General features: G+C 40.8%; 1 protein-coding gene across 1 annotated transcript in view; it reads right to left on the bottom strand.

The window, feature by feature from the left end:
* Positions 1-5,227: 5,227 nt before the first annotated feature.
* LOC126354041 (actin-related protein 2/3 complex subunit 1A-B) overlaps positions 5,228-26,317 on the bottom strand; it is a 38,759-nt gene continuing 17,669 nt past the window's right edge. The window contains exons 6-10 of the mRNA XM_050003385.1: positions 23,012-23,129; positions 22,720-22,898; positions 14,995-15,098; positions 6,465-6,645; positions 5,228-6,107 (exon numbers count right to left, since the gene is read on the bottom strand). Of these exons, the coding sequence (XP_049859342.1) occupies positions 6,069-6,107; positions 6,465-6,645; positions 14,995-15,098; positions 22,720-22,898; positions 23,012-23,129 (621 nt within the window). The 3' untranslated portion in view covers positions 5,228-6,068. The remainder of the gene's footprint in view (positions 6,108-6,464; positions 6,646-14,994; positions 15,099-22,719; positions 22,899-23,011; positions 23,130-26,317) is intronic.

Here is a 26,317-nt window from a genome sequence, read left to right as displayed (position 1 = left end):
GGCCCTGTAGTCATTCCAGTTTGCAGACTGGAGCTTGATAGTGGTGTCTGAGTCGACCGACTCAACGACAACCTGCTTCACGCAGTGTTGCCCCATCTCGTCAAAGATTTCCAACCACTCGACCTCCCTGAAGTTTATGTACAGTGCAGGAGCGGGGGAAATTTCTTCTTCTGCCACCGAGCTGTCGCCTCTTGCGACATCTCTTCCTATGCTGCTCATTTTCACCATACTGCGCATGGAAGTTGTATATTGGCCATTTGTAAGCATAGGTGTTTACATGGCATGTTCAAAAAGTAAGTCCTATGACCATAATAGGCTAAGGGGATCTTCTGACCAGAGCGAGCATCGCAGGAACACTGTAGTATGTAAACTCACATTGTAATATCCAGTTGCATGAAAATGTCTGTAAGAAATCCCTCCACGTGTGAGAAATGTGCTGTGACTCGCTTCCTTCTTGTGAGAGGAGTAAAACCTACTGAACTTTTTTCAGTAATCAAAATGATTTACAGCAAAGTTGGTACAAACAATGAGTGTGTTTAAGTTGTGCAAGGTGTTTCCTGGAAGCAGAAGAAACGTTCATGAACAAGGGCGTGGAAGACCTATTTTGACTGACAAGTTGGTGAAGGAATTATATATTAAAAACAAAGATTCCAAGACTTACCAAGCGGGAAAGTGCCGGTAGACAGGCACAATAAAATAACACACAGACACACACACAAAATTTCGAGCTTTCGCAACCGGGGGCTGCTTCGTCAGGAAAGAGGGAAGGAAAAGGAAAGATGAAAGGATGTGGGTTTTAAGGGAGAGGGTAAGGAGTCATTCCAATCCCGGGAGCGGAAAAACTTACCTTAGGGGGAAAAGAGGATAGGTATATACTCGCACGCGCGCGCACACACACACACACACACACACACACACACACACACACACACACACACACACACATCCATCCATACATACACAGACACAAGCAGATATATTTAAAGGCAAAGAGTTTGGGCAGAGATGTCAGTCGAGGCGGAAGTGTGGAGGCAAAGATGATGTTGAATGACAGGTGAGGTACGAGTGGCGGCAACTTGAAATTAGCGGAGATTTAGGCCTGGTGGATAACGAGAAGAGAGGATATATTGAAGGGCAAGTTCCGATCTCCAGAGTTCGGATAGGTTGGTGTTGGTGGGAAGTATCCAGATAACCCGGACAGTGTAACACTGTGCCAAGATGTGCTGGCCGTGCACCAAGGCATGTTTAGCCAAAGGGTGATCCTCATTACCAACAAACACTGTCTGCCTGTGTCCATTCATGCGAATGGACAGTTTGTTGCTGGTCATTCCCACATAGAAAGCGTCACAGTGTAGGCAGGTCAGCTGGTAAATCACGTGGGTGCTTTCACACGTGGCTCTGCCTTTGATCGGGTACACCTTCCGGGTTACAGGACTGGAGTAGGTGGTGGTGGGAGGGTGCATAGGACAGGTTTTACACCGGGGGCGGTTACAAGGTTAGGAGCCAGAGGGTAGGGAAGGTGGTTAGGGGATTTCATAGGGATGAACCAAGAGGTTACGAAGGTTAGGTGGACGGCGGAAAGAAGAAAAATAATCCTGATCCCACTCCTAATGATCCAACTCCCCAAGACACCATCCAAATTGAACCCTGCCTGGAACAGTTCCGTCCTCCATCACAGCGGGACCCACCTCCTCTTCCTCAAAATCACCGTCTCCAAACCTTCCAGGAATTTCTCACTTCCAGCCTAGCCTCTCAATCTTTATTGAAAAACCTTAATCCTACTTCCAACATCACCACAGCTGAAGCCCAGGCTACCTGTGAGCTGAAAGCTGACCAATGCATCATCATTCTTCCGGCTGACAAGGGTTCCAAGACCGTGGTACTTTATCGTCAGGAGTATGTGGCTGAGGGACTGTGTCAGCTTTCAGACAACTCTACATACAAAGTTTGCCAAGGTAATCCCATTCCTGATGTCCAGGTGGAGCTTCAAGGAATCCTCAGAACCTTAGGCCCCTACAAGATCTTTCACCTGACTCCAACTCCTGACCCCACCGACACCTCGCACTCCTACCTTCTTCCTAAAATTCACAAACCCAAACATCCTGGCCACCCCATTGTAGCTGGTTACCAAGCCCCCACAGAACATATCTCTGCCAACGTAGATCAACACCTTCAACCCATTACATGCACTCTCCCATCCTTCATCAAAGACACCAACCACTTTCTCGAATGCCTGGAATCCTTACCCAGTCTGTTACCCCCGGAAACCATCCTTGTAACCATTGATGCCACTTCCTATACACAAATATCCCGCACGTCCAGGGCCTCGCTGCAATGGAGCACTTCCTTTCACGCCAATCACATGCCACCCTACCTAAAACGTCTTTCCTCATCACCTTAGCCAGCTTCATCCTGACCCACAACTTCTTCACTTTTGAAGGCCAGACATACCAACAATCAAAGTGAACAGCCATGGGTACCAGTATGGCCCCCTCGTATGCCAACCTATTTATGGGTCGCTTAGAGGAAACCACCTTCGTTACCCAAGCCTGCCAACTCAAAGTTTGGTACAGATTTATTGATGACATCTTCATGATCTGGACTCACAGTGAAGAACAACTCCAGAATTTCCTCTCCAACCTCAACTCCTTTGGTTCCATCAGATTCACCTGGTCCTACTCCAAATCCCCTGCCACTTTCCTTGACATTGACCACCATCTGTCAAATGGCCAGCTTCACACATCTGTCCACATCAAACCCACCAACAAGCAACAGTACCTCCATTATGACAGCTGCCACCCATTCCATATCAAACGGTCCCTTCCCTACAGCCTAGGCCTTCATGGCAAACGAATCTGCTCCAGTCCTGAATCCCTGGACCATTACACCAACAACCTGAAAACAGCTTTCGCATCCCGCAACTACCCTCCCGACCTGGTACAGAAGCAGATAACCAGAGCCAATTCCTCATCCCCTCAAACCCAGAACCTCTCACAGAAGAACCCCACTTGTGACAGGATACTTCCCGGGACTGGATCAGACTCTGAATGTGGCTCTGCAGCAGGGATACGACTTCCTCAAATCCTGTCCCGAAGTGAGATCCATCCTCCATCAAATCCTCCCCACTCCACCAAGAGTGTCTTTCCGCCGTCCACCTAACCTTCGTAACCTCTTGGTTCATCCCTATGAAATCCCCAAACCACCTTCCCTACCCTCTGGCTCCTACCCTTGTAACCGCCCCCGGTGTAAAACCTGTCCTATGCATCCTCCCACCACCACCACCTACTCCAGTCCTGTAACCCGGAAGGTGTACACGATCAAAGGCAGAGCCACGTGGAAAGCACCCACATGATTTACCAACTGACCTGCCTACACTGTGACGCTTTCTATGTGGGAATGACCAGCAACAAACTGTCCATTCGCATGAATGGACACAGGCAGACAGTGTTTGTTGGTAATGAGGATCACCCTGTGGCTAAACATGCCTTGGTGCACAACCAGCACATCTTGGCAGTGTTACACCGTCCGGATTATCTGGATACTTCCCACCAACACCAACCTATCCGAACTCTGGAGATCGGAACTTGCCCTTCAATATATCCTCTCTTCTCGTTATCCACCAGGCCTCAATGTCCACTAATTTCAAGTTGCCGCCACTCATACCTCACCTTTCATTCAACATCATCTTTGCCTCCACACTTCCGCCTCGACTGACATCTCTGCCCAAACTCTTTGCCTTTAAATATGTCTGCTTGCGTCTGTGTATGTATGGATGGATATATGTGTGTGTGTGTGTGTGTGTGTGTGTGTGTGTGTGTGTGTGTGTGTGTGTGTGTGTGTGTGTGCGCGCGCGCATATACCTATCCTTTTTTCCCTTTAAGTTAAGTCTTTCCGCTCCCGGGATTGGAATGACTCCTTACCCTCTCCCTTAAAAACCCACATCCTTTCATCTTTCCTTTTCCTTCCCTCTTTCCTGACGAAGCAGCCCCCGGTTGCAAAAACTCGAAATTTTGTGTGTGTGTTATTTTATTGTGCCTGTCTACCGGCGCTTTCCCGCTTGGTAATTCTTGGAATCTTTGTTTTTAATATATTTTTCCCATGTGGAAGTTTCTTTCTATTTTACTTATATATATCCCTTCACCAACTGTGCAACATATCTAAGTTTATGTGATGAAGCAGCATATATAACTGATGACTTGCAGTGGGCATATATAGGTATATGTATGAGAAGGAATTATGTTACCAAAGAGTGATGGCAATTGCTTTTTGTGCTACTGAAAACTGAGTGGTGGCAGTGTTTGTGTGTGTGACGTGAGTAAATTTAATGTTTTTAATTGCTTACCAATTTCTTCACATTTCATTTTCACAAGGTGGAGAACATTCAATGGATTTCATGCTACTAAGAAATTCTGAGACCTGCACAAAGTTGGATTCTATTAGCAGGCATATTTGACGAAAAAACAATGTTATTGAATTCAAATTTATCTTTGTAGTTAACACCAATACTGCAAAAGGGGCTGGTAGCTATTAGTGTTTCTAATAAATTTCCTTTATTTTACTTCTATGGTCACATCTTTTTTTGTCATCAGACTACCGGTTTTAGTCTGCAATGACCATTTTCAGATCTGTTTTATAAAAACATGTCCTAATATACTGGAGCCAGGACATGTTTTTATAAAACAAATCTCAAGATGGTCATTATAGACCAAAACCGCACTCTGGTGACAAAAAAATGTGGCTATAGACTTGAAGTAAAGGAAATTTATTCTATATTTGGGTCACTGTTCAATTCACAGCATGTGAAGTAGGGTTGTTTCCAACTACTGAATGAGTTGCAAATTTGAGGGAAACTTAAATATGAACAAATCAGAGAAACAACCAACAGAAGCTGAAGTTCATTTGAAAATTGATTGAACTGTGTTATCATCTTACTGATGCACCATCTGCCTAGTCTGAGCACCAATTATGTTATGGTGTGGGGCAGGGGGGGGGGGGGGGGGGGGAGAGGGAGAGGAGGAGGGGGAGGGGGAGGTAGAGAGAGAGTGGGGGCGGTGGGGGGGGGGGGGCAATTTTGTGTTAAATTTCTGATGCCGTTGCACTTCCTCTTTTCTAGACAGAAGAACTTCTTGTCTCCACTTTTTATGTTATCCGATATTAGCTGTCAGCTGGAAGAAACATTTTTTCTATACAGTTATATATGAAGTAGGCAAATAATTAATTCAAAATATTAATTTTAATTTTTTATTTAAAAATGAAGCTTCATTCATTCATCACAACAAATGAGATATACAGATATATTGGATAAATGTATTTTATTTACATCAGGCATCTGTCAGTATTCTTTTTTATACATCACGATAGATTTATCAACACATTATGGCTCACAGGATCTTTGTATTCTATTTTGGGACTAAAGCACACCATGTTAATACTGGACACCAGGTCACTGCCCAGACATAACTCAGAAATGCTATTACTAGACACTTCAGTTTATCTTCTGGTTGTGATATTCTTGTGAAATGCTAAACAAATAATTTTATTGAAATCACTCTCAGAACAGTCAGTATCCCTCCTCCTGTCCTTTATGTTTTATTTTACAAGAATTTTAGTTTCACATAACACACTTACATGGAATGGTTAGAGTAGTCAATATGAACTTTGAAACCCAGCTGGAAATTACTACTACTCTGATAATGTAGCTGTTAAGATTGACAGACAGAAAAGTGAGCTGGATACAATCTTACAAACAAATATTTAATTTAGTTCGTAATGAGTTTGAATTGTGTATGAATAGCAATTAAAAGTAATAAAATGCAACTTAAAAGAATCATTTCCTTTTTAATATTTAAAGAAATGGCAGTGTACAATCATAAAGCATGTTTCATAGTACAAAACAAAAAGAAAAATGTTTGTGCTATGTCATTAACAGCTAAAAAATCATATTACTTTTACATTACTAAAACAGCAGTAGTACTTTTATCTGCACTATTGCAGCCATGACGACTCTGTTGACATATTACATAAGAATAATTGTATCCTAATTCAATATCTGCAAATGTTTTCACCAGTTAAACTATCTTCATTCCTTGGATGGCATTCTCCAGTGACTGAAAAAATTAATAATCAATTTACATTTGTGCTCAACATAAAACCGAAGAACTGAACATATTTTATACAGTATCATAACTTCTTCACATGCACACACCAAATGCATCAGTTCCCGCAGATTATGGGGACAGCAAAGGAGGGGCAGGGGAAGGGGAAGCATCAGGGATGTGTGTGAAGGAAATGAACACAGCAATGAACCAGTATCATATAGTACAGTAATTTAGCGTGAAGAAGACAAAACATGCATGCTTCACAAAGACACATTGCATAAAAGTTACTTTTGTGTCACAGAACTTACTATGGCACAGAACAAGCTAAAGCTCCCATTTGGCAACAACTTGCATGAGTTTAATTACCTGTAAGTCCCAGATAACAAGCTGACCATCTAGTCCACTTGTGCTGACTTTTGTGGCAGCACCCTTCTCCCCAGTGTAAAGGCACAAGCATGTTATTGCATTCTGATGAACCGTTTCAAGAGTAGTATCATTTGCCTCTACTCGGGCCTGCCGATCTAGAGACTGAAATTTCTTCATTGCACTGCAAAAGTGAAAGTGTTAATTTAGATACTACGTATTATGGTGCTTGATTTACGTATAATCATAATCAAACAAGCGACAAGAAAATATTTTACAGAAACAGTGCTCAAAGTGAAACTCGATACATTATGTACAACTGACGTCTTAACTGAAGCTCTCAATATGATTCAAAATTTTCAAAATGCTATGTTAATCAGAGCAAAATACATTCAAGTTAACAATATGCCTTACAGCAGACAAACACAAAGATAATGTGGATAGCATGGAAGATAGGGCCTAACCAAAAGATTACTTACTAAGAAAACTGTAGGGGTAATATAAATTGCTACCACCGGTGTGTACATAAAAACCATCTGCTATCGATTTCAGAATAATGTATGTCCATTCTCAGATGCCCACATGACTGTGCAGTCAATAGACCATAAAATACAGTGAAAAAATTAAATAGCATACACATAGAAGATATAATTTGCGAGCTGAGTGAATATGAAATGACTTACCAAGAAATATGTTTATAGTGAGATACATACACCTGTCTGACAAGCTGAAAGTGTTATGTCACTCAAAATATGTTGAGATAAATAATAATACAGGCAAATGGCCTCTTAACTTAATGGGAGGTTTACTATCTTTTGGTTCAAACAACAGATTTAAAAAAAAAATTCAATTTGGGATCCATAAACACGTTTAGAATCCACCCCTGAAACGATTTTTCTGAATAGGGAACAGAAATGTTTGTTATTTGCGGTTGAACAAAAAATTCCGCCTGCCTGAAATTGGCCTTTTTCACTTTTTTTCTTTCGGAGGATGAGTTATTGTACCAGTGCTTGGGAGGAAACACACAAAATTCAAATGAAAGTTTGAACGCATTTGTTTGGAAGTTAGCCCCCAAGCATTTGCATTCTGGTGCGAAGACTGTGGAGACTGTGACTATCCTGGCAGTGAGCAGCTCCAATGAAGGGTATTCAGCAATTCTGAAGATCATGACAATGATGGACATCACCCTGGGACTCTATTCGACGCAGTTCACCAAGCATTCGGATGAGCACCAGATTCAAGCAGCCGAAAACCGCTTGTCACTGACCATATGAGCGGCTCTGGAGCTGCACAGGGTGGACCTGATTGAGCAGAATGCCTTCTACGTGGAAGAGAAGGACTAGTTTATGGACCCGGAATAGCAGATTGAATGTAAGTTGCATAATATTGCATTTATATGTAGTCAAAACTTCAAACACAATTTTCTCGAAATGACTTTTTTTTTTAACGCGTGTTACGATAATTTCAAATCTACTGAAGTGATTGGCATGATTCTTTGCTTCCAACGAAGCAAACTAAATTGTCTAGGAGTTGTACCACTTTCATTCCGATACAGCAACTATGAATATTTTTACTTGGCCACCACAGTAGAAAAATTGATGAAAAAAATGGCTGCCATTTTGTTTCCTATGGTCCAAATAACTTAAGCGAGGTACAACTCCTAAAGAATCTTATATACTTTGCTAACATCAACTCAATTTTGATTCCAGATGAGCCAGCTGATTTGTGACATACCGCGCGTGGAGGTCTACATAAAAATTTTGTTTTGTTCCGACAGCACTTCCGCCTTTGCTCTTCAACATTTCCGGTTGACAAAATTCCAGTTTGTAGAGGAAATATCAATAAATATTTTGACCAAATTTGACAATGTTGTCTACAAGACAACCTGAGAAAAAAATTCTGAAAGAACATGCTTTTTTTCGGGCCAAAGACAGTAAACCTCCCTTCAATTCCATTCAAAGAAATTTGCATACTTGATGAATTATCCTAGACAGATGACTTTCCAATTTTATATGAATAATATAGCTCTGCAACTGAACAACTTCTTGCAAAATGTGTGATACACATTCTGATTGTGAGGAGATGCAGCGACTAATGTGCTCTACCGTTCATTATCTGATCACACGTTAGCATGCGTCGAAATGCATTATATCTGAACTTTGCCTAACAGTTTGTCAGACAGTTTAAATATTTAGAAACAAAAATTTCTGTTAGTCATGTCTTCTTTTGGCACACTAATTTTCTTAAGACTTACACTTTATGGTGTTTATTCTGGACACACGTTTCTAGCTTTCCTTCCACTTTAGTTCCTGGGATAAAAAGTAATAGTTTGCTTTCTGAACTGGCATCACACAGTGTTATGTTTCCGGTTGATTGGGGGGTTAAGGGACAAACAGATAAGGTCACCAGTCTCTCAGTCAAGAGGTAGGTCATTTGGAATTTGTGACATCAGCCAGAAAGTTGATCAAATTATGAAATTGTCTAGGACTGGTAAAATTGAGGTATTGAAAAAGATATTGATGGTAGAGCTGAGAAATAATTTAAAGATAGATAAAAGTAAATAGGCTGGGCCCTTACACAGGTCTGAGAGCAAACAAGAATTCCACTACGACTCATCTCTGGTGACAGACACCTCACCATCTGCAACGGTCGCCCTCCCCCACCAACCTGATTAAGAGCTAACTCACTTATGTAGGAATGAACGCCTTTTAGCCAGAAGATTTGTAATAGTACAGGTGAGAACACAAAATACATAACGAACATCACTTCAATTGACACTAATAAGATAAGGTGACAAAAATAACCATGTTACCAGGTGAATAGGGCCAGGAGAGGGGTTCCAAGGGCCTGCATGCAACAATGGCTGCCCTTCCACAGCTGTCCCACTCCCACTCTTAGTCCAAATGTTAACAATTGGGAACACCACTCATTATCAGCCATCAAAAAAAGGTCCAAATTGACATGCTTCCAATGGCACCCTGGAACTGGCAAGGAGCCAGACCTACAAATTGGGAATTAGATCAAATGCAACGAGATACTGTGTGAGGGTGGCCACCGGTCCAACAGAGGTAACTAGACCACTGATGGCCATGAGATAGAGCGAGACACTGAACACAGAGGCCTGTGGAACAGAGTTCTACTGGACCTGTGGAGATGGCTGAGTAAATACCAACTCTAACCATAAACAACTGGTCGAATAAAAACTGATAAATAAAAATCTGCAGGGAGCCCTAGTCACAGAGGGTAAATAAAATGTAATTGTGCCAAGAGGTGTTGTATGTCTTATGAAGGTAAAAATTGCAATGAGATGTTGGCATTCAGAAAAAGATTATTGGATTGTTGCTTCCAACCTAACCAGATGGTCCAGAATGAGGTTTTCACTTTGCAGCGGAGTGTGCGCTGATATGAAACTTCCTGGCAGATTAAAACTGTGTGCCCGACCGAGACTCAAACTCGGGACCTTTGCCTTTCGCGGGCAAGTGCTCTACTAACTGAGTTATCGAAGCTTGACTCCCGCCCGGTCCTCACAGCTTTACTTCAGCAAGGTTCGCAGGAGAGCTTCTGTAAAGTTTGGAAGGTAGGAGACGAGATACTGGCAGAAGTAAAGCTGTAAGGACCGGGCGTGAGTTGTGCTTTGGTAGCTCAGTTGGTAGAGCACTTGCCTGCGAAAGGCAAAGGTCCCGAGTTCGAGTTTCGGTCGGGCACACAGGTTTAATCTGCCAGGAAGTAACCAGATGGTCAATTGTGGGTGCATAATCATTGGGCTACCATGTTTGCAAGCAGTTTGTAGAGCACACTGGTGAGGTTAATAGGTTGGTAGCCACTGATGGCCTGGTTTCAGGAGTGGAGCAATGATATTATCTTGCCACTGTGAAGTCAACACATCTTCTAGCCAAATACGGTTGGTGGTCCTGAGTGGATGGGCTCTTAAGAGTAACATCCAGATGTTGGACCATCTGATTCTGAATCTAATCAAGGTCTGGGGCATGGGCGAAGGAGTTTCCGGTGAGTCAGTGAAAGATTCATTATACAATTCAGCATGACAGGAGATAAATGATAAGGAGATGTTTTCAACTTGTCTTTCATGCATTCAAACATAGCCGGGTAACAAGAGAACTCCAACACAGTCACAAACTGGGTCATGAGTTGTTTAGCAAGAACAGAAGCATCGGTAGAAATACCACTATGAAAGAAGAGATCTGGAACAGTTGCTGATCTCTGGTTGCCCAGGAGACTTCTAAGCTTGGCCCACATTGGGGATGAAGTGGCATACATTTCTGAGGATGAGATGTAGTGCTTCCAGCATTTCTTCTCACACATTAATTTGCGTGGAGTAACTTAAAAGTGATGAGGGTGGTCTGCAAAGGATGCCACTTGAGACATTGCACAGGGCCAAAAGGTGCCCTTAGAAAATGGGATAACAATTCCAGTGGCACAGGTGACTGTTTTGGAGGTGTTTCCAACAACCTTACTGATGCAATCTGAGAAGAGAGCAGAAGAGGTATGTTGTTGTGGTCTTCAGTCCTGAGACTGGTTGGATGCAACTCTCCATGCTACTCTATCCTGTGCAAGCTTCTTCATCTCCCAGTACCTACTGCAACCTACATCCTTCTGAATCTGCTTAGTGTATTCATCTCTTGGTCTCCCTCTATGATTTTTACCCTCCATGCTGCCCTCCAATACTAAATTGGTGATCCCTTGGATGGCTCAGAACATGTCCTACCAACTGATCCCTTCTTCTAGTCAAGTTGTGCCACAAACTCCTCTTCTCCCCAATCCTATTCAATACTTCCTCATTAGTTATGTGATCTACCCATCTAATCTTCAGCATTCTTCTGTAGCACCACATTTCGAAATCTTCTATTCTCTTCTTGTCCAAACTATTTATTGTCCATGTTTCACTTCCATACATGGCTACACTCCATACAAATACTTTCAGAAATGACTGACACTTAAATCTATACTCGACGTTAACAAATTGCTCTTCTTCAGAAATGCTTTCCTTGCCATTGCCTCACTACTTCGACCATCATCAGTTATATTGCTCCCCAAATAGCAAAACTCCTTCACTACTTTAAGTGTCTCATTTCCTAATCTAATTCTCTCAGCATCTCCCGACTTAATTCGACTACATTCTATTAGCCTCGTTTTGCTGTTGTTGATGTTCATCTTATATCCTCATTTCAAGACACTATCCATTCCGTTCAACTGCTCTTCCAAGTCCTTTACTGTCTCTGACAGAAATGCAATGTTGTCAGCAAACCTGAAAGTTTTAATTTCTTCTCCATGGATTTTAATACCTACTCCGATTTTTTCTATTGTTTCTCTCACTGCTTGCTCAATATAGAGATTGAATAACATCAGGGAGAGGCTACAGACCTGTCTCACTCCCTTCCCAACCACTGCTTCCCTTTCATGTCCCTCGACTCTCATAACTGCCAACTGCTTTCTGTACAAATCGTAAAAAGCTTCTCGCTCCCTGTATTTCACACCTGCCACCTTCATAATTTGAAAGAGAGTATTCTAGTCAACATTGTCAAAAGCTTTCTCTAAGTCTACAAATGATAGAAATGTAGGTTTGTCTTTCCTTAATCTAATTTCTAAGGTAAGTCGTGGGGTCAGTTTGCCTCACGTGTTCCAACATTTCTACGGAATCCAAGCTGATCTTCCGCGAGGTCGTCTTCTACTAGTTTTTCCATTCGTCTGTAAAGAATTCGCGTTAGTATTTTGCAGCCATGAATTATTAAACTGATAGTTCGGTAATTTTCACATCTGTCATCACCTGCTTTCTTTGGGATTGGAATTATTGTATTCTTCGTGAAGTCTGAGGGTACTTCGTTTGTCTCATACATCTTGCTCACCAGATGGTAGAGTTTTGTCAGGAATGGCTCTCCCAAAGCTGTCAGTAGTTCTAATGGAATGTTGTCTACTCTCGGGGCCTTGTTTAAACTCAGGTCTTTCAGTGCTCTGTCAAACTTTTCACGCAGTATCATATCTCCCATTTCATCTTCATCTACATCCTCTTCCATTTACATAATATTGTCCTCAAGTACATTGCCTTGTATGATCCTCAGCTGCCTTCACTACTTCACCCCTCAAAGCTACCCATTCTTCTTCTACTGTATTTCTTTCCCCCATTCCTGTCAATTGTTCTCTTATGCTCTCCCTGAAAGTCTGTACAACCTCTGGTTTAGTCAGTTTATCCAGGTCATATCTCCTTAAATTCCCACCGTTTTGCCATTTCTTCAGTTTTGATCTACAGTTCATAACCAATAGACTGTGGTCAGAGTCCACATCTGCCCCTGGAAATGTCTTACAATTTAAAATCTGGTTCCTAAATCTCTGTCTTGCCATTATATAATCTATCTGAAACCTGTCAGTATCTCCAAGCTTCTTCCACGTGCACTACCTTCTTTTATGATTCTTGAACCAAGTGTTAGCTATGACTAAGTTGTGCTATGTGCAAAATTCTACCAGGCGGCTTCCTCTTTCATTTCTTGCCCCCAATCCATATTCACCTACTACGTTTCCTTCTCTTCCTTTTCCTACTACCGAATTCCATTCACCCATGACTATTAAATTTTAGTCTCCCTTCACTACCTGAATAATTTCTTTTATTTCATCATACATTACTTCAATTTTTTCATCATCTGCAGAGCTTGTTGGCATGTAAACTTGTACTATTGTGGTAGGTGTGGGCTTCATGTCTATCTTGGCCACAATTATGCGTTCACTATGCTGTTTGTAGTAGCTTACCCGCATTCCTATTTTCCTATTTATTATTAAACCTACTCCTGCATTACTCCTATTTGGTTTTGTGTTTATAACCCAGTAGTCATCCGACCAAAAGTAGTGTTCCTCCTGCCACCGAACTTCACTAATTCCCACTATATCTAACTTTAACCTATCCATTTCCCTTTTTAAATTTTCTAACCTACCTGCCTGACTAAGGGATCTGACATTCCATGCTCCGATGCGTAGAATGCCAGTTTTCTTTCTCCTGATAACGGAATCCTCTTGAGTAGTCCCCACCTGGAGATCTGAATGGGGGACTATTTTACCTCCGGAATATTTTACCCAAGAACACGCCATCACACCATCATTGTTTAACCAGAAGAAACTCACTACTTTCCGGTGGTTATGTCACTTCTTTCTCACCATGTGACTGACTTGTTACGATGTTGGGCTCTTTGAAGAGCCATTTGTTAGAAGAGGTATACAACTAACAAATGGCTCTTCAAAGAGCCCAAAATCGTAACAGGTCAGTCACATGGTGAGAAAGAAGTGACATAACCACTGGAAAGTGGTCAGTGTCACATGGGTCGTTGTGTAGAGACCACTGCAGTGAAGTCAAGAGTTTGAGAGGAGACACTGCAAGGCCAATATCTGAAAAGATGCCATGTGTGGCACTGGCCCCTAAAAGACTATGTGGCACTACTTCTCAGGGGATGGTGTGCATTGAAATCCATAGGCAGGAGGAAGGGGATGAGGGCGTTTTTGGATTAGGGTGGCCATTTGAAAGTATGCAATTGCATGGACTGGTTTAAACAAATATTACAAATGGTGACTGCTGTTCCTTTCAGTGTGTTATAGAGGGAATCCACTAACTTCACAATGTCTATATGAACCAATATATTGACCCATTCAGAAGCTCTCTTGTTACCAGTACAATGCCAACAGAATTCACAGTATATTGCTGAAAATTGTGTGTGTGCTATTCTTGCTGTTGCACTGAAGATAATCTGTGTTGATGCACAGAACATTTTTTTCCAGTTTCCAGGCAAGATGTGAATAGTCTGTGCCATCCAACAACTTCCAATGAATACAATCTAAGATGCTGTGTAATTTAATTAATGTTAATAACTATTAAGAAGAAACTTGTCAATTACTGTACTAGAATTAGTACCAGCAAAAATTCTAATCACTTGCAGATGTGCATTCATATTCTTTTTTCAGCTCTAGCAATTCTCAAGATGAGAGGAGCTACTGTAGTAGAAATGAGTACAAGCTTCAACTATGAAAACCTAACTTCATTCATGTGGTGCCACTCTTTAAACTGCATTTATTAAATTTGTGTTACTTTATATAGAAGGCACTGGGATAAATACAAAGAGCAGGGGAGTGGATTGGACGGAGGAATGACATTGAGCAGTGAGGTAGAGATAGCTAATAACAAATTGAAATTTGAAAATGACTGTGAAAAATAAGGAACTATATTTCTTGGACTGTTAACAAAATTTCAACAACTCAAACTGCCAAGGGACCATCCTCGCAGAAAGCATTCTTTCAATATTCCCATTATCAGTTGTTATTTTGCTTTCTATCATAGCGAACATGGGCTGACATTTGCTAAAACCTTGTTTACCTACATGGAGCTCAGTCAGATCTCCTGTGTGTATTACAGACCATGCCAACATGGGATATTTGGAAAAGATAGTCTTGGAAATTTCTTTAGCTCTAGAGAGTCCTCATACAAGCTTTTGGCTCCTATCTGCATTTATCTTGTGTAAACTAGTTTATCATCTACACTTACCTTAAGCCCCCTGCTTCTTTCTTCTGTGACTGATCAAGTTTACAATTTAAATATATCTGTCCAGCATCATTTACTGTGTACAACATTGGGCAACAACTGTGACCCTGAAAGCATAAGAATCACTGGAGAGTTCCGAATTTAAAATATTATCAGATATCTGAACCAGTGTAAGGATAATTCAAATTATATCAGCAAACAGAGCTTCCGTAAAAAGATCAAATTAAATAAATAACTGTTACAGGATCCAGAAGCAGTGAAGAGAAACTATGGTAAATACACACCGGAAAATTTAAGTTTATGAATTTGAGAGATAACTTCATAAACATTAAAAATAAATTAATATGTATAAGAGAAAAAAGAACAAATAGTAAGAGTAGAGATTTACGCCCTGTCAATAACATAGTCATTACAGAAGAAGCATAAGATAAGATGTGGAAGGAAATCGGTTGTGTCCTTTTTAAGGAAATCATTCTAGAATTTGCCTTGGGTGATTTACTGAAATAGGAACGAACTTAAATATTGAAGCCATATGCAGATTTGAGTCACCATTATCTCTAAAGCGATTCCAGTTCCTTACTGGTGCACCATCTGCTTTCATGAAAAATGCAACAAACTGAGCTAATGGAAACAGAGTGCTAAGTGTCACATTTCATAAGTAAGACTATAAGGATGTGTCATACACTAAAATGTCAGCAGCAGTGAAGGTTGCTAGTCACTCTTCCATTTCAGGCATGAGTGTGACTTCTTGTTTCGTTAGTACCTTATTAAACAGTATCAACCAAGAAGTGACAATCTGCAGTATTCAAATGTTCACGTAGCACATACCTGTCTGCTAGAGGCCTGAAAATAATTTTGGCACTATAGGTACTAGTACATCAATTTGCACAAAAAATCAACCAATAATAGCGGCACATATTACAAAATTTCAATCAGTGTGAACCATTACATAGGAAGATGCCATGTTTTCATTGCCATCAGTAAAGAAAAACAGTTTGGGGTAAATAATATAGATTTCTTTGAGAAGTCACCGTACACCTAAATTCTACAGCACTGAGAGTTCTCCTGGAAGTAAAGTAAAGTGAAGCAAACTTCTTGACAGTTACCAAAAATACAACAAACTGCTATCATCCAATTGCCATTACCATAGCTAAACACTCTTTCAAAAAGACTAGGAAATATCTGTTTAGTAAAAAAGCCTGTTGCAGTTTTCATTGATATTACATTACTGGAACTTAAATCTGGGAGTTTTAGATGGGATGGAGGTGGAACCTAAACTACCTCATTTATGATGATGCCAACCACACCAAATTCATTACATTACTGGAATTTAAATCTGGAAGTTTTAGATGAGATGGAGGTGGAACCTAAACTACCTTGTTTATGATGATGCCAACCATATCAAATTCAGTGCACATGACACTTTGCTAGTTCCTTTCTTACTTTAAAATGAGTGATGAGACTAATACTGATCCATCACGGGGTAGGCTCCCACATCATCAGAAGGCATTGGCGATATTATCATCACATGTGATTAGATTAGATTCAGTTTTCATTCCGCAGGCCCAAAAAATGAGATGATACTCATGGGTGAGGAACATGTCAGAAAGTATAACATAAAAACATAAATCATTTGAATCTAATACTTACTACCCTGACCATTTGTCAGGAGACAGTCAAAATAGGTTAATGCAATGCAGTAAACTGGAATAGCTAATATTTACAGAATTAACACACTGTCAGAATGAAACACTGTTATGCACTATTAATAAATTTATCGTACAGAAAATACCTAATCTTGACTGTTATGACCAAGTGTTGTCAAAACTGAAATCTAACAGATACATTTACTTAAGCTGGATTAACAGTCTCTGTTATGATATTCATCGATGGAGTAGAAGGGGTCTAAGTTCTTGATTGTAGCAGACTGCAACGAATGACCACACTACGGAAACCAGAAAACATCGGTCAACATATTTTGACCACACAGACTTTTCCTGTAAAGCACGAATAACTATTTTTGGTTCTACCTGTAGTCTAAGTACCTTTTCAGTTCTGCCTGCAGCACTGTCAGTTATGGACCTAAAGGCTATACATGCCCATAGAAGGGCTGTGCAATATGCTAATCAGGGCTCATACACTATAAATATGAGATCAGTGTTCTGCATTTTTTTTTTGTTAATTATTGAACTGGGTGGAAAAGAAAGATAATGTGGAAAACACTTTAACTTAGGGAAATACACTAGTCACCAGTGGGAAAATGCTGCTGCTTCTCAACCGAAACAATCATTTGTTGAAAGCTTATATAGGGCCAAAAGAGGAAAACAAGCACGAACCATTTTGGGAAAGAAACTGTTGAAGCTTTTACAGAAGTAAACATTTCAGTCAGAAACCTCTTACTATAAAAAATAAAAACAATTTATTCCCTCTCATTCTTACTTTTATCTCTGATCACCAATAATTGTTACTTATTGTTTTACTGTTTCAATCAATTTGAAACCACTAACAATGCATCAATAGACACCTGGTGTTGCTAATTTCGCGAAAAATTGATGATAATCCTGGTAACAGATGATGCATGATGCATGTAACTTCAAATTTTAAAAAAAGCTACTATGTTTAGTACATGGCTAATATGGTTTGTAACCCAGAAAAATAAATGAAGACTCAGTACGTTAGACACACTAAAAGGATTTTAGCATGTACAGAGAAATATAAAAAGCACTTTCTTTCCCTCCTTTCAGTGAATGAGTAATGACCATGTAAGGCATAAGGCACCCGATGGTAGCTTCTGGAAATATGTGCAGTTACAGTTTCAAACAAGTGAGAGAATTCTATCTGATAATGAAAAACCTCACAAGTCAAAACAAATAGTCAGTTGGATAAGCGTCCACTATTTTTGTACAGTACTGTTAACATTTTACTGGGTGAACAAAGTGGTGCCACAAATATGTGAATGACATGTGAAACAGGAACATAATTCCACCTGAGCTATAGTACTCTCTTTATTGTTTGGCTATGGACGCCACACCAATTTTCAAGCAATTGCCAGAACAGGTAGGCATATGTTACTTTGTTGAGAACATTAGAACCATAACTCATCATTGAATTAAACTTACTCTTATGTACTGGAAATATGCTTGAAAAGGGTGTGAAGCATGAAAAATGTGTACAGTCTAAGGATAATACAGCTGAGATGGATTTATTTACAGAATTTCCTTTTTATAAAACTGCTCATGAAAGAAACCTTTGTGTGTAACTGTTGCAATTGAACTGATCACCAAACTGATCACCAGGCAACACAAATTTATTGTACAGCCTATACAGCATGGTGGTGTTAATAATAAAAATAAAATTTTAAGCACATATTACCTGTTTTTATTCTAGGTGATGAACATTTTTAGGAAGGTTAAAAACTGCTTTGTAAAATAATACATAGCTGCACTACTATTTCTACTGAAGACAATCAACTTAGTACCAACATCACGCCATCTTCAGGACTCAGAATAGAACTCTGCCATGCACTGTTACTGTTACTGTTACAATGTCAAACGTAACTTATAGAATGATCCATTCCTATTATCAACTGTCTATGAGTAACCTTTATCTCATGATAACATTAATTATAGGGGAACCAATATTTTAATGTGGACTCCTAACAATTGGACAACATGACATTTTTCATTTATACAAATTGTTGCCACAGACAAAAGAAACAATAAGGAAGACAAAAAATTCTACTAGGACTAACTGGGGATTGGAATCTAGAACAATGGACCTTTAGCCACACATTTGCTAATTTATCAAGCCTTCACAATTTTTCTTTCCTCCGGAAGTGGTGGTGGTGGTGGTGGACCTTTACTTGCATCAGCAAATAAAGTGTGCACACTTTTTGTTTTCTAAACTTCCCAGTAATGTCTATGTAAATGCTGTCAACATAAATAATTGTTGCAGTACCATTTGAATCATTCAACAATGATCTTTCTGTGAAATAAGCTGCAAAGGATATTCTGCCCTTGCTGTTACTTAAATACTTGGTTTGTACCTTCACCATACAAGCGTGCTTTCCCATTTGAAACAAAGAAGTTTAGAACAACATTCTTCAAAGCTCATTATTCAAGAGATAATGTTTGTTGCTGTTGTTGTTGTGGTCTTCAGTCTCGAGACTGGTTTGATGCTGCTCTCCATCCTGTGCAAGCTTCTTCATCTCCCAGTACCTACTGCAGCCTACATCCTTCTGAATCTGCTTAGTATATTCATCTCTGGGTCTCCCTCTATGATTTTTACCCTCCACGCTGCCCTCCAGTACCAAATTCGTGATCCCTTGATGCCTCAGAATATGTACTACCAACTGATCCCTCCTTCTAGTCAATTTGTGCCACAAATTCCTCTTCTCCCCAATTTTATTCAGTACCTCCTCATTAGTTATGTGATCTACCCATCTAATCTTCAGCATTCTTCTGTAGCACCACATTTTGAAAGCTTTTATTCTCTTCTTGTCCAAACTATTTATCGTCCATGTTTCACTTCCATACATGGCTACATTCCATACAAATACATTCAGAACCGACTTCCTGACACTTAAATCTATACTCGATGTTAACAAATTTCTCTTCTTCTGAAACACTTTCCTTGCCATTTCCAGTCTACATTTTATACCTCTCTACTTCGACCATCATCAGTTATTTTGCTCCCTAAATAGCAAAACTCCTTTACTACTTTAAGTGTCTCATTTCCTAATCTAATTCCCTCAGCATCACCTGACTTAATTCGACTACATTCCATTATCCTCGTTTTGCTTTTGTTGATGTTCATCTTATACCCTTTTTTCAATATACTGTCCATTCCGTTCAACTGCTCTTCCAAGTCCTTTGCTGCCTCTGACAGAATTACAATGTCATTGGCAAACCTCAAAGTTTTTATTTCTTCTCCATGGATTTTAATACCTACTCCGAAGTTTACTATTGTTTCCTTTACTCCTTGCTCAATATACAGATTGAATAACACTGGGGAGAGGCTACAACCCTGTCTCACTCCCTTCCCAACTGCTGCTTCCCTTTCATGTCCCTAGACTCTTATAACTGCCATCTGGTTTCTGTACAAATTGTAAATAGTCTTTCACTTCCTGTATTTTACACCTGCCACCTTCAGAATTTGAAAGAGAATATTCCAGTCAACATTGTCAAAAGCTTTCTCTAGTTCTACAAATGCTAGAAACGTAGGTTTGCTTTTCCTTAATCTTTCTTCTAAGATAAGTTGTAGGGTCAGTATTGCCTCACGTGTTCCAACATTTCTACGGAATCCAAACTGATCTTCCCCGAGGTCAGCTTCTACCAGTTTTTCCATTCGTCTGTAAAGAATTCACGTTAGTATTTTGCAGCTGTGACTTATTAAACTGATAGCTTGGTAATTTTCACATCTGTCAACACCTGCTTTCTTTGGGATTGGAATTACTATTTTCTGCTTGAAGTCTGAGGGAATTTCGCCTGTCTCGTATATCTCGCTTACCAGATGGTAGAGTTTTGTTAGGCCTGGCTCTCCCATGGCTGTCAGTAGTTCTAATGGAATGTTGTCTACTCCTGGGGCCTTGCTTCGACTCAGGTCTTTCAGTGCTCTGTCAAACTCTTCACGCAGTATCATATCTCCCATTTCATCTTCATCCACATCCTCTTCCATTTCCATAATATTGTCCTCAAGTACATTGCCTTGTATGATCCTCAGCTGCCTTCACTATTTCACCCCTCAAAGCTACCCATTCTTCTTCTACTGTATTTCTTTCCCCCATTCCTGTCAATTGTTCCCTTATGCTCTCCCTGAAAGTCAGTACAACCCCTGGTTCTTTCAGTTTATTCAGGTCCTGTCTCCTTAAATTCCCACCTTTTTGCAGTTTCTTCAGTTTTAATCTACAGGTCATAACCAATAGATTGTGGTCAGAGTTCACATCTGCCCCTGGAAATGTCTTACAATTTAAAATCTGGTTCCTAAATCCCTGTCTTACCATCATATAACCTATCTGAAACCTTTTAGTATCTCCAGGGTTCTTCCATGTATACAACCTTCTTTCATGATTCTTGAACCAAGTGTTAGCTATGATTAAGTTATGCTCTGTGCAAAATTCTACCAGGCGGCTTCCTCTTTCATTTCTTACCCCCAATCCATATTCACCTACTACGTTTCCTTCTCTTCCTTTTCCTACTACCGAATTCCAGTCACCCATGACTATTAAATTTTCGTCTCCCTTCACTACCTGAATAATTTCTTTTATTTCATCACCTATTTCATCCGTTTCTTCATCATCTGCAAAGCTAGTTGGCATATAAACTTGTACTACTGTAGTAGGCATGGGCTTTGTGTCTATCTTGGCCACAATAATGCGTTCACTATGCTGTTTGTAGTAGCTTACCTGCACTCCTATTTTTTAATTCATTATTAAACCTAGTCCTGCATTACCCCTATTTGATTTTGTGTTTATAACCCTTTAGTACCTAACCAGAAGTCTTGTTCCCCCTGCCACTGAACTCCACTATTTCCCACTATATCTAACTTTAACCTATCAATTTCCCTTTTTAAATTTTCTAACCTACCTGCCCGATTAAGGGATCTGACATTCCACGCTCCGATTCGTAGAACGCCAGTTTTCTTTCTCCTGATAACATCCTCTTGAGTAGTCCCCGCCCGGATATCCAAATGGTGGACTATTTTACCTCCGTCATATTTTACCCAAGAGGATGCCATCGTCATTTAATTATACAGTAAAGCTGCACACCCTCGGGAAAAATCACGGCTGTAGTTTTCCCTTGCTTTCAGCTGTTCGCAGTACCAGCACAGCAAGGCCGTTTTGGTTAGTGTTACAAGGCCAGATCAGTCTATCATCCAGACTGTTGCCCCTGCAACTACTGAAAAGGCTGCTGCCCCTCTTCAGGAACCACACGTTTGTCTGGCCTCTCAACAGATACCCCTCCGTTGTGGTTGCACCTACGGTACGGCTATCTTTATCATTGAGGCACGCAAGCCTCCCCACCAACGGCAAGGTCCATAGTTCATGGTGGGGCATGAGATAATAACAACCACATAAAGAATTATTCTGTTAGGATGGGATTTTTTCTTCATGAGATAATAAAAAGAAATCCCATCCTAACAGAATAATTGCATGTATGTACAGTCAAAGTATTCTCTCAGATCGTGCCATTCACTCTCGAAACAACACACAGACTGTAGCTAAGCAATTAAGGGTGCTAGTTCATCAAGATGTATATATTAGACCCTCTGTGTAATTTGTGAAGTGGGAGTGAGGTACTGCTAAGGTGAAGCTGCAAGGTGGATCATATGACCTGTTTCAATATTTCTGCTAGTAACAGCATTCCACTAAAGGCAAGGGTCTAGGTTTTGGACTCAGTTCAACACAGAGTTTTAATTAATATCTTGGTAAGTTTCAATCAGTTACACTGTTCATTTCAAACGTCAAGGGACTATCAATCGTATCAGCCACATTTATCAATTTCTTGTATGTAACATACTGATCTCATTGGCCAATATGAGAGGTAAGATTATTTTGCACATGACTTCTTTTTTCTGCGCACCTGCCACTTTTGTGGGTAACCAATGTGGTCATATAAGTTCACCAACATTTGTTCTCCAATCAACTACTAAATATATCCAAAAGATGACTTACTGAATAACAACTAATAAGTTTCAAAATATTCTTAGACACTTCATAAAATTACTTACAGCTGCAACTACTGAGTTTCGACCAACCCATGCACAGCTCAGAAATGGCAGGAACTCAGTACGTAATTTGCTAACTGTCATTTGTTTGTTTGCATCAGCTACGGATATGGAAGAGTCATGCCCCACCCAACAAACTCTGTTCCCATCGCCTGAGAAGGCAACAGCTCGTACCCATCCTCCTGCAAATAAAATAGGAAATCTCACATGAGAAAAAGTGGAAAAGGTTTGCAAAATTTTCTTAGATTACAGAGAAACTGTATTTCACCTAAATACAGAATATTTATGGACATACCTCCTCCTGATGAATTTGGAAACTCTGCAAGTAATTGTCCCAAGGTCATCTTCATTCCCCATGGAGAAGGTTGTGGCATTTCCTCTATGTCTTTGATAAAGGCAGAAAAGATTCTGACCTGGAAATACAAGCACCTTAGATAATATACTGTTGCAATTATTTACATACATTCAGGGCACCAAGAAAGTTTATAATAAAATGGCAAAGATGGCAGTCACAGTGCAGAACTTGAAGGCGAGGCAACAACTTCATCAATGTTTCAGATGCTAGTGCATCGGGCACAGGGTACATCAATGCTTTATGCCTGATGTCTATGTCACATGTGCTGCTCACTGCCACACGAAGAAGCACCTTAGTGTACAAACTGTGGTAGAAAACACGCAGCATGTTACCCTGGTTGTGAGAAATTCAAAGCTGCCTTAGCATGCCAAGTGGAATAACCTACAAGACACCAACCATCCAGAAGACAACTCACTCTGTCTGCACACTGGCGTGTTATGTCAGCAATGTGGAGCAGCACTGGCTGAGGTCCATGTGCAAATGCACCACTGAATGTGAGCCTCGACGGAGGCTTCAACAGTGTGGAACTGCTGCTACTGCTGAACCGAGGCAGCAGCTGTGCCCACACCAACTCCCAGCAGGAGGTATGTCTGCTCCATAAACTGCACACTGCAGGTGCAGATTGACAGCCCACATGTGCTGGAGATGTGGTGTGGTCCACAAGCAGCAGTGGAAACGGAACACACAACTACAATCTCTGTCCCACAAGCCAGAAGAAGACTAGGTTAGATGTCAGCTTCTCGGAAGGTGGCAGCGGCCATGACAGAGCTACCAACTGCAAAACATAGCACTCAGCAACAACTATACTGATGCTGCTAGAAGTGGAGACATTGGCAGCCTTGTCACATTGCTCCTGATACTCTATGACTGTACGATGAATGTAGTCAAACACCCTGCTGCTCTAAATGTCTGTGACACTGTTGTGGGTACAGCCAAGTTGCCAGCTGCTCAACATCTAGCAGCTTAACTTGCTACTCCGCGTGCCCACAGATGCGAGCTGCAGGACTTATCATCCTGGCTGACTGCTGCCATGCTACCAGAACCACAGCCAACACCAAAAGCCAAGAAGAAGAAGAACCTAAATCACAAATCCTGAAGATAATCAAAAGAGAAAACCACACCATCATGGTAGCTGCACGGTAGGCCAAACACTTAGGTGTCAAAACTGTGTCATATACAGAGGTTGACAGGTCCTCTGAAGAACCGAGTTGAGTGTGGATAGGCACAGAAGAGGAGAGGCCAGTCCTGGAATCCATAGTCTTGGCTTCCTCAGCAACTGTCTGGTGTTGGGTCACTGGTCTGCACACTTCTGCCAACAGGGTTTCCAAAAGGGGTTCCAGTCATTGGTAGGCACCAGAGGAGGATGCTCCTTCTCTGTCTGGGTACAGGGAGTTTAGGTCCTTGAACATGGTGCTGCAGGAACAACAATGTGGGAGTAAATATACAAAGTATTGCCAACGACCTGGTTAAAGTGGTGGGAAAAGTCGATATCATGTAGACAGAATATAAACAATAGTACTTTTTCCACTCTTAAAAATTTAACAGGCGACTGGTTATCTTCAATGCTTGGATTTTGCATTTCTGAAATAATGTAGCACACTATGAGGGCTGGTGAGGCTGGCTGTTTCTGCAACTGAGACAGACAAGGGGCAGCTCACATCGTGCATTTTCATGCAGTAGTCAACCTGCAGTCTCCACAAATCAGGTCGTAAGTACAGTGGGTAAATATGTGCCCGACGCACTGCATTAGGTGTGATCATCACTGGCTCCATTCTATATGCATCAAGCCAGGAAGAGCCCTCTGAGAGGATGTATAGAGAAGACAAATACTGATCAATATGATTGTAACCAAGAGCTGATAAAATTATGAGACAGACATAAGTAGAAGTGAGAGTGAGCTAAGAGGGTGAAAGTGAGCAAAATGCTCAGCTCAGAAAGCAGCTGGAGAACCCCGGGACATATTATGCAATGGGAGATGCACTTTCTGCATCTGACTCATTCTCTCACCCTCCATTACCACAAGGAAACTAGCAATGTGGACAAGTTTATTGAATCTCAGGAAATGCAACAACAATGATGATGAGACAGTAAAACAACATCAATGTAAAAGAATAAGAAAAATGGAAAAGGTTGGGAGGACAGGAGCCAGGTTGGACCAACGAACAATGTCAATTACGTGCTCCCATAGTCGGAGCGGGTGACAGGGCATGCCTCCATTTCCTCAGTCAGCTGATGAGGCCAATATGTCCTACCTAACAGAGGGGTATTTAGTGAGAGAAACACAGCTTCACATCACAGCAGTACACCATGATTTTGACCTTCTTCATCTGTCTGGATGCAATCCAGGAACAGAGAGGAGCAAGTCACTTTGTTTTGCTTGTCTCCTAAGACTCTTTTCAAGGAGAAAAAGGTCACATGTTTGTAAAAATCTGCACAGAAGTATTCTCATATGTCTTAAAACAGCTGCAGCTTCACAGCAACAAGCTGAAGGCTTATGTCTTTTCATGGTGCCTGATATCCGCAGTGGAAAGATTGCCAGAGTCCTGTGACCACCAGATGATAACTTTGGCCAGCTATCCACCATGTTGCTGCCTATTCCAAACAAAGGCTCTTCCCATGGATGCCACCCAGCCAGAGCAATAGCCGTCTGGCTCAATGGCCATTGCACATAGTCAAGGTGCACCCAAACAGACAGGCACCAATTCCTCGACATGAACAGGGAGGTGACAGTTTTAGTATTGACAGTGCATTCCCTGTGCATTCAGGTTCCACCACTGTAAGAGTACGTGATAAATCTCCACATGGACTGAGTGACCTTCCTTGTATGACTTGCATTTCAGGAAAAATTTTTGAAAGGGCGTAGTTCAAACCTAGAAGTGGTGAGCAAAGGTAAGTAAACAAATAGGTGGTGCAAAATAATGAAAGAATGAAGGAAAAGCTGTAGTCCAGTCCAATGTGTAAGCTAGGTTGTCAACAGGGAATCTGTTCTAGGGATTAACAAGGTGAGGGACTGACATGTGGGTCACCATTATTTATCAGGTTTAGCAAGGGCATTCTACAGTATAACCCCACTTTAATATTCTTGGAATTAATGTTTTCCCACCATTTACAACACTTTTTTTTATCGCCCCCATGAAATATCCTATGTCCACAATGTCAATTTGCACCCAATTTTACGTCAGCATATTTATACTTTCCCCGTGACTTACACTTTACAAAAAAGTTTGTGAAGAAAAAAAAAATTAC

This window comes from Schistocerca gregaria, chromosome 3 (assembly GCF_023897955.1).
Source record: "Schistocerca gregaria isolate iqSchGreg1 chromosome 3, iqSchGreg1.2, whole genome shotgun sequence".
NCBI lineage: Eukaryota > Metazoa > Arthropoda > Insecta > Orthoptera > Acrididae > Schistocerca > Schistocerca gregaria.
This window is presented reverse-complemented; position numbering and strand designations above follow the sequence as displayed.